This window comes from Salvia hispanica, chromosome 4, assembly GCF_023119035.1.
Source record: "Salvia hispanica cultivar TCC Black 2014 chromosome 4, UniMelb_Shisp_WGS_1.0, whole genome shotgun sequence".
Taxonomy (NCBI): Eukaryota; Viridiplantae; Streptophyta; class Magnoliopsida; order Lamiales; family Lamiaceae; genus Salvia; species Salvia hispanica.
In genome coordinates, this window is record NC_062968.1 from 54,300,930 (window position 1) to 54,316,250 (window position 15,321).

The 15,321-nt window shown below is 37.9% G+C and overlaps 3 protein-coding genes and 1 pseudogene across 4 annotated transcripts; all 4 read right to left on the bottom strand.

The window, feature by feature from the left end:
• Nucleotides 1-372: 372 nt before the first annotated feature.
• Nucleotides 373-2,061, bottom strand: LOC125221405 (annotated as a pseudogene).
• A 3,665-nt stretch (nt 2,062-5,726) lies between these two features.
• On the bottom strand, nt 5,727-6,473 carry LOC125223469. Its single transcript, XM_048126632.1, has 2 exons — nt 6,169-6,473; nt 5,727-6,085 (listed from the first exon to the last, which is right to left on the bottom strand). The coding sequence occupies exons 1-2, from the start codon at nt 6,292-6,294 to the stop codon at nt 5,804-5,806; spliced, it is 408 nt and encodes a 135-aa protein (XP_047982589.1). The 5' UTR covers nt 6,295-6,473; the 3' UTR covers nt 5,727-5,803.
• Nucleotides 6,474-6,724: 251 nt separating this feature from the next.
• On the bottom strand, nt 6,725-10,797 carry LOC125223467 (NEDD8-activating enzyme E1 catalytic subunit). Of its 2 annotated transcripts, XM_048126631.1 has the most exons (10): nt 10,637-10,797; nt 10,218-10,381; nt 8,869-9,071; nt 8,203-8,435; nt 8,049-8,111; nt 7,899-7,955; nt 7,553-7,674; nt 7,334-7,451; nt 7,194-7,238; nt 6,725-7,048 (listed from the first exon to the last, which is right to left on the bottom strand). In XM_048126631.1, the coding sequence occupies exons 1-10, from the start codon at nt 10,730-10,732 to the stop codon at nt 7,019-7,021; spliced, it is 1,131 nt and encodes a 376-aa protein (XP_047982588.1). In that variant the 5' UTR covers nt 10,733-10,797; the 3' UTR covers nt 6,725-7,018. The 2 variants fall into 2 exon arrangements, with proteins under 2 accessions (XP_047982588.1, XP_047982587.1); XM_048126630.1 differs by having other exon boundaries at nt 6,725-7,238; nt 10,637-10,796.
• Nucleotides 10,798-11,183: 386 nt separating this feature from the next.
• Nucleotides 11,184-13,935, bottom strand: LOC125219852 (protein trichome birefringence-like 11). The gene is made up of 4 exons (XM_048121937.1): nt 13,204-13,935; nt 12,183-12,572; nt 11,952-12,110; nt 11,184-11,871 (listed from the first exon to the last, which is right to left on the bottom strand). The coding sequence occupies exons 1-4, from the start codon at nt 13,635-13,637 to the stop codon at nt 11,505-11,507; spliced, it is 1,350 nt and encodes a 449-aa protein (XP_047977894.1). The 5' UTR covers nt 13,638-13,935; the 3' UTR covers nt 11,184-11,504.
• Nucleotides 13,936-15,321: the final 1,386 nt, after the last annotated feature.

Below are 15,321 nucleotides of genomic sequence, written 5' to 3' on the forward strand. Positions count from 1 at the left end.
CATTTTCCGGAATTTGAATGAAAAATTACTAAGTTTCAGAAATTTTCAGTTGTTCCACGTAGGAAATGTTTTCAGCTAACTCTGGAGCTATAATTTGGTTCACACATATAAAATTTTGATAATGTCGATGAATAGTGAGATATATGCATATTCATTTTAAGCATAATAAATGTAAAATAAAATAAAACTAATTTTGTCACCTGAGACAATAGAGAACTTTGAAAACTTCATTATTTGTTCAAATTTTGAAGGTGAGGAACAAAGTAGAATTTGATCAAATTTTATAATTTTATAAAAAATTAACCCAATAAAAAAAATATTCTTTGGACATTCGGTTTCTAACTTTGGCCATTCATATTAAAATAAGAAACCAACTACTTCTTTGCATGCCATTTTGCGATGCTGCTGAACCAATTCCACTGAAAAACTAAGCCGGCCAAACGCATAATACCAGCGGTCATTACCTCCACAAATGCATCCACATATGATCTCTGAGGGGATAAACCAGCCGTGGCAACAGTAAGTAATTTGCCTTCCAAGTTGCAGGGGACCATAAACGAGCCTGACTGGATTCCTTTCAGAGATTTTAGAGCAACTTCCTCAGCTTTCATTGCGCCAGAGGAAGCTGCTATTATACTAGTCAGCTGTGGGCGTCTCTTGTTCTCTGTCATCGGGAGAAAATGTCAATGAGGGTTGAGATACACTATGTCCAAATAATGAAAAAGGTAAATTTACAAAAAAAAACCCAACATATAAAAACCAAAACTTTTTGTCTAAAAAACAAAATTAAAAAAAAGTTAAATTTGGGACTCTTGGAGAGCTAGAGCACTAATCTAAAGTGTTTTCCCTGAATTTTTCCCCCGGTTAAAACAAATATTTTTTAAAAATTGTAACAAAACCCCTTTTTTGACTTACAATGCCAAATGTCATCTTAAAACTTCAAACTAGTAATAAGTAGATGGGGTTTTGGAGACAAGAAATAATAAGTAGATTATTCATGGTGAGCAATCTCAAGTGGAATAATTAGGAAATTCATAAACTTCTGCAAACCAAGTTTCAGTGCCCGGGGGAAAAAATTTAAGGTTGAAAGAAATTTTCAGTTTAAACCTGTGTTGCACCCTTCACCCAAAACCCCTTTGAGGCCAAACTTACTCGCAGAATAAGAAAAAATCCGTAAATTCCAACCTGAAATAATAAAATGGTGAAAAGAAAATAAAAAATTTTCAGTCATCAATCATTAATTTTTAGACTGCAAACAATACATATAGGGAGCTTTTTTAAACTTAAATCCAACTTCAAAGTATCAAACAGTTTATTTTAATAGCCCAACTTTCATAAATCAGCCCCAACGCTTGAATTACATTCACTAAAAGTTAATGAGCTCTTCACATCAAAGTATCAAACAGTTCTAAACAAACTTTCAGATCAGTTCTCATACATCTAAAATTAAGAGCAACAGTTAATCGCAACCCTTTTTGCTAAAGGGGAAATAATTCGATAAGGGGTTTGGGGTTTTCAGGCCTGCCGGCGACATAATCCCAAGGGAAACCCGGGGCCTTTCTCAGCCCGATTCTTCTTAAATCCCGGGCAAAGCGGCCTTAATCAAATGAAAAGTCCCCGGGGGAATTCACATCGATCATAAAACAATCTCCTCCAGTTCCTGCTCCCCCAATTTCCCGGAAAGAAAACCCCCGTGATTGCAAAACCGAGCACTCGATCGGGCCGGCATCCTCCACCCGCGCTTGACGGCGTCGAATTTCCCCGACGTCGGCGCTGAAGACCCCGACGTCGCGGCCGGTGGCGAGCTTGATTTGGGTTTCTGCGCCTCTTCGAAGGGGGGGCGGGGGTTTCGCGCGAGGAGGGCTCCGCCGTTCTGGGGGGCAGGGGGGGCGCTAGGGCTAAGGGCCCATGCCGCTGGAGCCGCCGGTGATGAAGACGGTGGGGGTTCTTAATCGGGACGCGGACGGCCTTGGGGCGGACGATGAGGTAGAGGATGAGTAGGACAGAGAGTGGGATGAGTAGGAGGAGAAAAGAAGAAGGGGGAAATGGGGCTTCCGCCATTGGTGATGAGGGGTTTCAAAAACCAAGAACGACAAGGTTCAAAAACCCTTCAATTTTTTGAAGTCATCCAGCGATTCGAGCCCTTTATTTTTGGTGGTTGGGGGAAATTTGTATTGGGTTAATTTTCGATTGAATCTAGGCAGGATAAAAAAATTTAGTGCACTTGCAAATATCACTACCAAATTTAAATATCCATAGAAATTACCCCATGACCCATGTACTAAACACCTCTTAAAAGTTACACTGACCTAGAATTTTGGATATTACTGCCCGGGAAAAAGGTTTTAAAAAATGGTTTTTTGGGAAAGATTAATAGGGGGCTTTAGTTTTGCCCTTTATTGATTAATTAAACAATTAAAAAAAAAATTTTCAATTACCTCCATCCCCCCAAAAATTGTCTTACTTTAACCCCAAAAAATTTTTTTAAAAGAATGGTGGGGTTAAAAAAATTGGTGGGGTGTGAATTTTAAAATTTTAAAGACTCCCCCCGTCTGACTTTTAAAAAGGTTTTTTTTGCAGGAAAATTTTAAAAAAGGTTATATTTAGCAAGTTAAATAGAGTAGATGGGGAATAAGTAAAGAAAAAATAAAAAGATAAAAAATAAAAGAAAAAATAAAATAGGTGAGATTAGATGTTTTATTTTTTAAACCAAAAAAAAAATGACTCAAATAATTGGGACAACCCAAAAATTGGATACGACTTAAGTAAAATTTGGACGGGGGGAGTGTTAGTTTTTATAATAAAATGTGAGTAGAATAAAATTTGTAGAATATAGGGGCAACTAACAAAGATGATAAAAAAAGTGGTTTTTGGGCAAACTTTCGGAAGGACCAAAATATTAAAGGCAAACTTTTGGAAAATAGTAAATTATTTTAAAATTAAAAATTTAAAAAAATTTTTGAGTTTGATATCCAAAAAAATCATCATTTCCTCAAATTTTTCGTCATATCACAACTTTGAAACCCCGCCCTCCTAAGGATCCAATGGGGTGCCCAGTGGAAGCCCCAGTGAGAGTCCCGAAGGTTTACGTCAAAGTTCTTCCTTTAAAGGGGGTTTGGGCGCCCTTTTTCTCTTATCCCTTTTCATTTCAATTTTAAATCATTGTTTTTTAATTTTATTTTTAATTACTATAAAAACCAAAATATATTATTTTAAACACCACAAATACCAAAAAAAAAACTACATTACTTAATTTAAAAGTGGAACTACATCATACTTAGCTAAAAAACTACATTAAAACTTAAATACTAAAAAGAAAAAACCAAACTAGTCATCTAAATTCAACCTCCGGGCCAAATTTCGATCATATTCTTAGTCCTCTGTTGGGCTTTGGATCGGTTTCTTGACGAAGGTTGTTTTGGGCATCAAGTATAAACCTATACTCAACCACCTCGCGATAACCTCCGAACTCCTCGATCGCCTTGTCCATGAGCCGAGCAGATGGAGGAGACGCAGCCTCGCGGGGGCCGCCGATCCACGCGCCCGCCCCTTCCTTTGCCTGGGCTTGCAGCCTTGGTACCAATGGGACGTCTAAGTAGACGTAGGCGTGTCAACTCCCTTCCGGCCAGCGTCGATCCATAGGTGATGGGCCGCTGCTCGTGTACCGCCGTGGCGGTGGTCTTCGTCCTCCAGCCGAGGATCCAACCGGTATCCCTCCGTTGAGCTTTGACTTGTCCTTCAAGATCGCCCAAACATTGTACAGCCTTGAACGCCCGAATGCGTCGTTGGTACTCAAACAACTACTTGTTGAGGACATCCTCCATGCTCTCACCACTAGCCCTTCCGTCCCTGTTCTCGTTGTAGATATAGCAGTTGTTGACGTGGAGCTTGATCCGATCCCAATACTTGCGCAGTGAACCTTGTCCGCTTGAACGCCCACTTCGGTTTCACCTCGTTGTAGCGTTCCTCAATGCGATCCCACATCCGGGCGAAGTCCGGTTGTTGGAGGATATCGAATCCTCCGATACGTCGACCCAACACGAGCCACCTTCGTGTACTCATCCAACTCGTAGTCGACGCTCGCTGCGTACTCTCGTCGCTCGTCGGATGGGAGTGGGATGGCCGATGGCGCCTTTTCTTTCCGCGCCATCTTCTTCTTCCTTTTTTCGGCGGCGGCCGGCAGGGGGAGGTTGCTCACAACTAGGTTCCATCTCCTCAACCCGATCTCCTCGGTGCCCAAAAAACGGATCGAACTCGTAGTCGAGACGAAAGTGGATCCTACAGATCCGGTGTCTCAACCCATAATCTCGTGGCCGGGCCACGGCGCGCCGCCTCCTCCTCCAAACATGGGCATATCGTCGTCGACATTATGGGGGTTTGGGTATTGACTGGATCCATTGTTAAAAGTGTGGATATTGGGAGAATATATAAGAAAGTGAAAGGTTTGGTGTGTGAAAAGTGGAGAAAATGGAGTATTTATTGTGGTTTAAATTAGGGTTAAATAATTTAAAATTTTTAAAAAAAACGAAAAACATCGGCTCGGCCTCGGACGTGCCCCGCAATGAGCGGCGAACTCTCGATCGTCCTCGGGCATGATCGACGCCCGCAATGGATGCCCGATCATCCCCGAGCTCGATCTGGCGATAGGGCTGGAGATCGGGCATCCATTGTGGATGCTCTAATATCGCTCCACGCACTGTCTTGTTTAATTTAAAATTTTTATTTTTAGTTACCAATTAATTCATAAAACTGAAATACTTCATTTGTTCGCCATTAATTAATGCACTTTGACTCAGCACAATTAAATTAGTTAACTCTCTAACTATTAACCGAATTATATTTGAAAAAAGGTAGCTCGGTCACGGGGATGAATTATTTTTATTCGAAGTGTATTATTCATTTATTTGCTTTCTTGTGCGATTTTAAAATATCCAGGATGTGCTATTTTTTATGTTAGGGCCCTCACTTGCATTAAAATCAAATACTGCTTCATCTTTCCCCAAGTGGGCGGTTGGATTGGATCAAGATGTCACACTAGTGGCGTTCTTATTCTTTAACCAAAATAATTCGATCCCTGGTATGTTTAATTAAAGCACTTTATATATACACAAAATATTAAATACAGTGAGGAAGATTTCATCGCCATCCAATTTTTGCCATGAGTTTCGAAATTGTTGGATAATCATAGGAAAATTTGACTAAAATGAATAAAAGAACTACTTTTTTCACGAAATAATTCGAGTGTGAGATCATGAATTCACTTTTATAACTACTAAACCCTTCTTGCTGGACGAAATTTGTGTAACATAAACGAAAAGGCATACACAATTCGAATAAATCGATCAATAACATGATTTTTCTAAAAACAATTTTGTAATTTATGAACCCTTAATTGTTAATTACACATATGACACCGACTAGCTATCAATTCCAACTCCAATGATCCCAATGCTGACTGGAAAAGTGGAAATTCTTCAAATCTTCTTTTGCTTTTTTTCGCTAAATAGATTCCTTCCACAATACAAAAATATCCCAGAATAAATTCAAGATTATATGCAACTCTCATATTTCTTCGTGCCACGCACCCAAAAAATAAATAAAACATTATTTTCTCTATATATTCTTCTAACTTCTTTGGTGACAGATCACTTTTTAGTTTAAATTCTAAAAAGGGTATTATTGAATTCTTGTAGGCCAATTTCATTTATTACTATGCATCTTTCATCTATGAACAAATTCCACAACCTCTTATTTATTTGAATTATGCATCACATTTCTTGAAACATCACCACAACAATCAAGATCAAAATCTTGTACAATTGAATGAATGATCATAAGAAGGATTAATGATGATGGTGTCATGAGGCTGCAGCCCTCTTGAGCCATGATCATTAGAAGGGTGGTTCTGAAATTTGTTCCCCATGAATCTTGCTTGTCTCGCACTCTTTCGTCTCGAATTCGACGTCGAACGAGGGATGAAAACCCCGGTGCCTTTGCTCTCCCTCTTGCTACTTTGGTGTTGATGATCATAGCTGAAAAATGATGCACCTTGTGATGCTGGATTGTTTGCTTGATTACTCAAAGCCTTCAAAAAAAATCAAGAATTTGAATTTAGTATATTCAAGTTTGAACTTGATTTTGTTAGTTAGTTAATTTTAGATTGAATACCTGAAGATTTAGTGGTGGAGAGTGTGAGAGGGAGAGATCATCATCATCATCCATGATGAGGAGAGAGATTTGCTTGCTCAAGTCTTTGAAGAAGACATCATCCTCCAACTCAAGAGTTGCTTCCATGTCTGAGTTAGTATGTGTTGTGTGTGTTTTTTTTTTCACTTTATTTTCTTGAAATCTGAGAAATTTTTTTCTTTCCTTTTCTCCAGTTGAATCAGATGCTGAATTGATTTAAATAGGGAGAGAAATTGGAAAAAGGCAAATGGATGATGGGATCCTAGTAGAGGGTTTATGAGATGGGGCATGTGAATTGGTGGGGTCTCCAACAAAATTCCAGTTGCAATAAATTCTAGCCACAAAGACCACAGCTAATTACCAGACCAACTTAGTGACTTTCATCTCCAGAGTTGGTATGATGTGTGGAAATATTGTGGCCATAACTTATATTGGCCATAAACTTACACAAAAGGACCATCACAGGCTCACAGCACAGCTAGGTACTACAAGATCAAAAGAAGGGAGCCAAAATACGTGCTCATATCGCTTGCACAAATCGGAGCAAAATCTCAATTTTCATTGATGTATCAGTTGATGAAGTAAGTTCACGGTATAAGAAAAATGAGAGGATGCTAAGCAATCAGCATCCTGCTTTTCATGAATTCTTCATATATTGACTACAAATTATGAGATCGAAAAGGGACATCTATGCTACTACTATGCAACTAGATGGACAATTTCGATACCTCTTGAGATGGAATGCCTGAAAGTGGAATGTGAGGTTATGCCCCACCGGCCATATCAATATCTGCAACCCCGTCGACCCCCTTGAATGCAATGCGTAACTTCCTCATACAAGACTGCTTCTTGTCACCCTTGCCTGCCATGCCATTAACATTAACAATATCCCTCGATACTCCATTCATTAGATCAAATAAAGGAATATCCAGGTTAGATCGAGTCTCCTTTTCTAATTCAGGAGGTGCCTGCATGTATAACTTTTCCCCCCTGTATGAGACGCTCACTCTAGTCAGGAGTAGACGAGGGTGATCTTCCAGTTGATTGATGAACTGTTGCAGGATAAGATTAAAAAATCAGTATGTGACAGCAGTTAAAATTACTGATGCAAAAGCAATCCAGGTTATAAGAATAAGTGTTGAAGTACCTTTTTTAAAGTAACAGACTTCTCCAACTCGATTAGAACACCGGGACCACAAACAAGGCAATCTGCGTCCTTCTCAAACTCTGTAACTTTAATATGAAGACCTTCCACTCCATTATACCTGTGAACGGAATTGCGGTAATATTAGTAAAGGATAGAAGGAATTAGAAATATCTGCAAGACCATTTGCACGTAAACAAAATCTAGAAGTCAGAGATATACGTTAAATAATTAGACAGTGACTTGCTGCATCCAGAAACAATTTTCAAGGTCTCCAAAGCACAAGCAGCTGAGATAATAGCATTGGTGGAAGCTATAGCGGGGATAATATTTTTGACCACACCCTGTAAAGAAAGCAAAGTGTTATCTCATTAACAATATGGTCATAAGCATCTAATGTAAACTATTTGCACAAACATGGATATTCATATTACAGTTGATGGGTTGATGATGCAACCTTTCACTAAACAACTCGAAAGCTATTGCTAGCTAAAAAGATGTACCAAGCTACACAAAAATACATAGCTATATGAAAACAGCTCAAAGGTAAAAACCGAAAGTTTCTCACCTGAGTCAAAGAATATGTAACTCCAGGAATTCCAAAAAGTTCAGCTCTCTGGACAGCCTTTTGAGAAACAGATGAATCGAAAACAGGAGCAATAAGAAAACAGTAATTCCAATTTGTTCAATTGAAAGATTGATTCCTATTGTTAAGTACCTCTGAATAAACCCATTGCATGTCTTCAGGATTATCTGGATCAAAGCTTTTGCGACCATGGACCTGATAAAATATTATCCAGATGAAAAACGTAATGCAAAGGCACCACCAAGCAAGAAAATATAGACAAATACTTATTAAGATATATGCTAACCTCATTCCATTTAATCAAATGGGCATATTCAATACAATGAGCAGCATTCCTTGGAGTTTCTGCCAAAGTACATAGAGGGAATTTCACTTGCGGAGGAAATAGCCAAATGGTACACTCAAAACATGGGGTTGTTCCTGGAATTATAATCCTGGCATGGCCCTTGAATCCTTCAGTTCCACCATCCACCATAGGTTTGACAGTTTCTTCTCGAGGATTATCATCAGAATCATGCTCTAGATAAAGAGAAAGAACACAAACTTAAGTACATCAGAATTGCAAATAGACAACAGGATTCTCTGATCATATTCAATGCCAGAAGAATACACAAAATTATGTTTTTCAATGCGCATCTGTATTTCAGGGTTAAAAGATTGGCTTATATTGAATGGGAACTAATATATAGCAAATTAAGTTCAGCATATCAATTTGTATGTGTGATATTTAGTACTTCTGAATAAGATTCAACGAAATAGCAAAACTCAAACAACCGACTGTAAAATACAATTTGTAAAGGATGGTCTGGCAGTGAAATAGATAAGGTAGATACATATAAGTAGGTACAGGTATGAGATGAAATTAATAAAATAGCCTCCTCCAACTAAGGAAATGAAGAGAAAACTTTGGGTCAACTTATTCCAGGTCCTTAATATTGCGTGGAAAACTAACCTAGAAAGCCACAAGCTACTTCATTTATGTAGCTCCGAGCCTCAATAGAATCGAGCCCAAGGACAATTATGCTGAAATCACTATAAAAGTCCAATGGTTTGTCTTCGATGCGGCAGAAATGTGGTGTAATATTTACACCATTAACTCTCTCCATAACTCGTTTAGCAGCTACTTCAGCCTTTGGCTTTCCTACATCTTCAAGTCTACACAGAGGATACATGCAGGACAACTTTTCAGCATGAAAAAAAATAGATAGAAACAATTGTGAATAGAAGATATTGTGAACGGAGACGATGGAAAATTAGCAAAAATATATAACAAATTTTTTTACTTTGTGTCATATAAAAAATAAAAATGAGCCCTTTAGATCATGTCAACTGACAGTTGATACCCAATCTGGAGCTCAAAATCCAGATAAACCTCACTATGTCTGTGAAGATCTTTATAACTAGCATATCACTATAGCTCGAGCAACTGAAATCAGCTAGAGGTTAGTGACTGGGAAGAGCAAAGACCAACCAACCCTTCAGCTTGTAACATCTGTTTTCCAAGAGATTCAGCTAGTGCATGCATTACTAGGTAACCATAACAATCTACTAAAAGTTGAGTCCTTTCTATCTGCCAACAGATTATTCAATCTCAGCTGCAAAATGAACTAAACAGGAACAGGCACTCAATGTCACATAACCAGTTCTAACAACCTAAAGCTAGATAAGATTACCTCACCTGAAGAGCAAACAAAATACTCCAAATCATAGGGGAAAAAACCCTCACTTTGATTTCCAAATCATAGTAAAACAGTATTTGTATGCATTGAAAGAATTTAAATGTCAAAACTAGCATTTATAAATCAAAGAGAAAGTCTATATTATGTAAAAGTTTTGCATTCACATTGAGTTACAAGAGTTTGGGTAATAATTAAAAAAGCAAAGGATACACGATGCAGTGATTAAATCCTAGTGTTAAGTTTCAAATCCATGATGAGGAGTTCGGCTTCGTCACCTCATTTGTAGCAATAAAAAAACCAAAAATCAGAGAAAACACATATTCCACACTAGGCACTACGTGGTATTTACTCAGTATATGAAACTCTGTTAATTCAAAGGATGAAAACATGTTGGCAAAACTTTTCACTATATTTATCTGCTGAGCAAAGCACCTATACGGCTATACATACATAAGAGTCCTAACTGAACTAGGAAAGCAGATAGATTACCTATACAATTCTAACAATTACAAAGAAACTAACGAATTAAATCATCAAGGGAGGTAATTATCAAGATTTTACTGTCGCGCTTGATCGATACAAGCAGAAAACTGTTCCAATAAACAAGAAGCATCAAACACACCTGAAGAGGAACTGACGATTAAGGTTGGTGACCTCAATCCGGTCCATATCGATTACATCAAGATTCCGAAAGCCAGTTAGAGCCAAGTCCTTGAGCAATTCGCAGCCCAGCCCACCTGCCCCCACCACCAACACCTTCACATACTCTTTTATATCCTCTCTCAGCTGCAACAATCGGAAATTTCATCATCAGCGATACTTCAAAAGGTTGAAAAATAACGCACTCCGCCTGTTTGACGAAACTGCTAAACTAAGACAAAACAAAATTAAGAGAAATCTGCCAGTTCCTAGGCCCAATTTTCCTCCTTTAACATGAAGATAAGTGTCAACAGCCAAACAAGTATCGCAATGTGGCAAGTTTCGCACAAGCAAAACGAATATCGATATAATATATATATATACACAGAGAGAAGGGTTTACTTCTTGGCCGGGCTCGAAATTGGGGCCAACGAGGTGACCGGGGCGGAGGAGAAGCTTATCGAGGTCTCTTGATCTGCTGGGCTGAGGCACCGCCATTGTTGCAAAGCTTCCTTAATTATTTCTGCTCTTCGCGAAATTGAAAACAAAGTTCTTCAAATATAAAGTCCCTCTGCAGTGATTTCTTATACTCTGCGTGCAGTTATTATGTTTTTTTACAGTATTTAGTTATTTACTATTTCTTCCAACCAAAGCGACTTTAGTTTTGGCAAATAGCTTCAATATTACGCTGAAGCGTTGCTAGTTCAGAATCTACGATTCATCCAAATTTGACTTTATATAATTATGCAAAATGTGTATATATTGAAACTGTGATTTAATAATTGAAATTGGAAAAATTTGAACATTCTATTAATAAAAAATATAGGTTTATTTTGCAGTGGGGCAAAACCATTAGACATTTACAATTAAACAAAAATCTATAAATATTAATAGGAAACTAAAACTATTCTCATAAAGCTCAAAACATGGATTTCATATTTCAATAATATTAAAATAATCATAGAATTTACCTTCTACAACTCTACTTTTGCAATAGCAAGAGGGGCCAAAAAAACCCCAAAATAAATAAAAATGTTGAAAATGAAGGAATAATTACTGTCTTCATCTTGCTAACTTACCAATAAACTTAAGATCTAGTAATGAAATACTAATACTAATAAAAAAACATGTACCTATGATTCTGCTATTCCTATGTCAGATGATCATGGCTTTGCCACTTCTTCTTTCACCCAAAACTGATCCCTCTTCTTGCACCATAGATAACTCTCTCTCTATATATACTACTACTATTTACACAAGCCATGCTTGATCATGCCTGTGCGTGAAAACGCGACACGTTCGATGCTTTAGCCACTTCGCGCTTCAAAAGGAGGGCGTACAGCAGCTCGTTCCACGTATCAGGCACCCCCGGCAGACACCAGTGGCTGCAGTCTTGCCTGTGAATTGGCGCGGGGCCACCCTTTGGTCCCAAGTAGTACAAAGAAGAGTGTCCATCTTTCCTCCTCGACGTCATGTGAGTCACATTAAGCACATCAACTTCTCTGAGCTCGGATGAATTCGCTATGACTTGGGAGAAAATGGTGTATTTAGTCCACGTGTGAGATGGCACGAGTGAAGCTCCAAGCTCCGGCAGCGTCTCCTGGTGGCAGTTTCCCCCGGTTCTCCAGTCACCGCCCCTGAAAAGAAACGTATGCTTACCATCTTCGTTGCATTCACGGATAGTGTGAAGAGAAACGCGTGTTTAATTAGGGCAGACCTGAAGTGGACAGGAGCGTATGAGCGGAAGAAGACTTGTGTCTTGGTGGTGTTCACTTCGCGATGAATCCATCTGGTGACGGTCTCCAAGGCCTTCTGGTACGCGCTGTCGACTTCCATATCCATCTTCACATCCGGTCCTTCTTGGAAATAGCAGCCACTGATCATCCACGTAAAAAGTTCAGTAACATAACTAAAATGGCGAACGAGCAAAGCAAGAGAGGTTATTTACCCTCTGACAGTCTTCTCATAGTTCCACCAGTGGCCGGTGTTGAAGATGAGGATGTCCGCGTCTCTCCATTTGGAAGACATCCAATCCATTTCACCTAGTTTGAGTGTAGTCTTGACCACCGGTGGGGCTCTGGGAGGAGGCCGGCTTTGCAGTACAAGAAACGGGGCTCTGTAGTACTCCACCGTGCAGTTGTAGTCTGCAAACTTGAAAACAAGGAAGCCCTTGTGTTTTGTGATGGGGTTTCCGTTTACTTCATACACCGCAGTCTTGTCAAGAACCACCGAAGACAGCATGCATAGCAGAGACTCCCACTGGTTTCTTCCAATCGAGTCTCCTGCGAACACAACTCGTTTGTTTCGCAGTTTCTCTAGCATCATCCTTGCATCAAATCTGTTTTACCACATGTAAGATTCAACTCTTCAAAGACCAAATTCATCAGAATCTAGTAAACAACATTGATTGAATGTGTAAATCAAATAGAGTTGAAAATGAAGGTGCTTGAAAGTCTCCTTTTCTACAAGTTTAGTGCATATATTTACCACAAAACACAACTGAATGACAACTTTGTCATAAGATGAAAAAGACCACTTGAAATTGGAAAAGATAGATGAAAAGGTCAAACCAGAAGAATAGGATGAAAAAGACCATTTGAATTGCAGATATAAAATGAAACTTCTCAAATAGGGAAAAGTATAAAAAAAGTTGCTAAATGCTGATGCAAGAAGAATCTATGATACATGCTATCTACATCCTCCAACACTCCAAAAATTGTAAACTTAGTAACAAAAGGAAAAGACATTTATCGCCATTTTCCAAATTCCCACCCATTCTAAACAAGTAAACAATATTCAAGAACATAGCAAAGGTAAACATGAATTTATTCGACAAATGTAGTCAATGAATCAAAGCACCACAAAAACACAATCAGATTGATTCAACATAATTCACATTCACTCAACTTGGAATCAAGACAACATAACATAATCCAATCCAATCAATTCTGAGAAATAACAAATGAAACCTGGGCAAATTGCAATCTTTAGGCTGCCACCTCCACTTCATGTAGAACAAATCCGGCCGTCCATTTTCAGAGCACCTGAATCCATCATCCAAGAATCTGCAATCCCTCGACTGATACAGCGGATACCTCTCATCCCACACCCAATCACCATCAAACACGTCGCACCCACCACCACCCTCGCTCAAAAAATCAATCTTTTTCCGACCCACAACGCCGCCGTCGTTCCTCAGCCACAGAAACCTCTCATTCTGAGAAGCAAATCTCGCCCCTTTACTCACACTTCTGTAATCCAACAAAAAGAAGCAAAAAATAACCCCAACCGCCAACCCCAGAACCCCAACCGACGGCTCAAACGGCCGAAAACGCTTCATCTTCTTGCAGAAATCCACGAATTTCATGGCCTCCGAGGCTTCGGCAGATGGGGCGTTGCACATTTTGAATTTGTGAATAAAGATTCGATTTTTATTTTGTGGGTGTTTTTTTTTCAAAGTGTTTAAATAAGGAGGGAAAGAGGAATCAGTGAAGAGTCTGATTCAAGCAAGACAACAACAACAACAAGTGAGTAATCATAGCAAGTTTGGTCTGAGTGTTCATGGACTGTGTGTGTTTACTTGTTGGAGGAGTAATGGTGGGGAATTAAGTATTGTGATTAGTTGAAAATGTGGGAGTAAGGGGGAGAGGGGTGTCTGGAAAGCAAGGTAGCAAGAATGGAAGATTTTAGAGAGAGAGTGGTGAAGGTAATGATGGCGAAAGTGGGGAAGGTGGCGAGGAGAGTGGATTTCAAATTTTAATTACAGTTATTAGCCATTATTGATATTGGAAGAAAACAGTAACCCCCAAATAAAAATATGATAGTAAAAGTTTAATTTAATTGAACCAAGGGGAAATATAGTCTCAAACTGCGGTTTCAATGGAATCAAAATTTGCGGTTTAAGATTTCCAACGCCACATTAGAACTTATGTTATTTAATTCAGATATCTACTCTATAATCTAATCTAATCTAGTAAAAACAAACTTATTCTGTTAGGTGGTTAATAAACTTCGATAACAAATCAACGCTGATTAATACTACTACTAGTAGTACATATTAAAAAGAAATAAATTCATTCTAAATTTTCAAGAAATGTGAAAAATGATTATAAATACTAAACTAATTATTACTTTTAAACTTAAACTAAAATTAATCAAGATATGAAGTTGATAAAAAAAGACTAAATCTTATTATTGTATTTCGCCACCGCTGGCATGTTGCATTAAAATTTTTATTTACTTTATTATATCTAATAAATCACAATCAAATAATAATAAATTAAGCTTCGAATTTTATGTGATTATTACTAGTGTTCGGTTTCCTAGATAAAATAGTACTATCAAGATATAATCGATGATAGATTTGTGAGATTATTTTAGTCAGCTATGACTAATTATCATGATATAATCTAGGATTGATTTGTGAGATTATTTCAGTCAGCTATGACTAATTATTTTATAATTATCCATGTAAGATTGAATCGTGAGAAATATGATGAACCAAGCACACGACATATTTAATATTGGTATATAATCTTGTCAACCGAACATCCTCGTAGTACTAGTATTACCTTTTAGAATATTACTATTACTATTACTACCACTATTATTATTGAAAGCATTTTTGGAGAATAAGAAAAGTACATCTTCGATAGAGGTTAATATGATTATTTCTTTTTCTGAGAAAAAGAACCAGAAAATAGTTGAAATAGTGAGAAAGTTTGTTAGATAACTATAGATCTAGGTCACGTAAATTTACGAGGAACAATGTCTCGTGATGGAATTTTGTGCCTGCAATTCACAATAACTAAATCTTTCTCGTTTCATTTTTCAATATTTAAAAAGAAAACAATAGTACTATACGAGTATGTTTCAATGTTATTGAAGAACGTAACTAAATTAAATTAAATTAAATTAATATCAATTCAATAATGACAAGCAATAAAGATGCGATCTCAAAGTAACGTTTCCTACTCGACTATTGAAATTATCAGAGTTTTGACCTCCATCTATAGGAGTAGTTGTATTCATTAATGTAAATGGATCGGCCTACATAGAATTATTATGCTGTACTTATATTATATGAA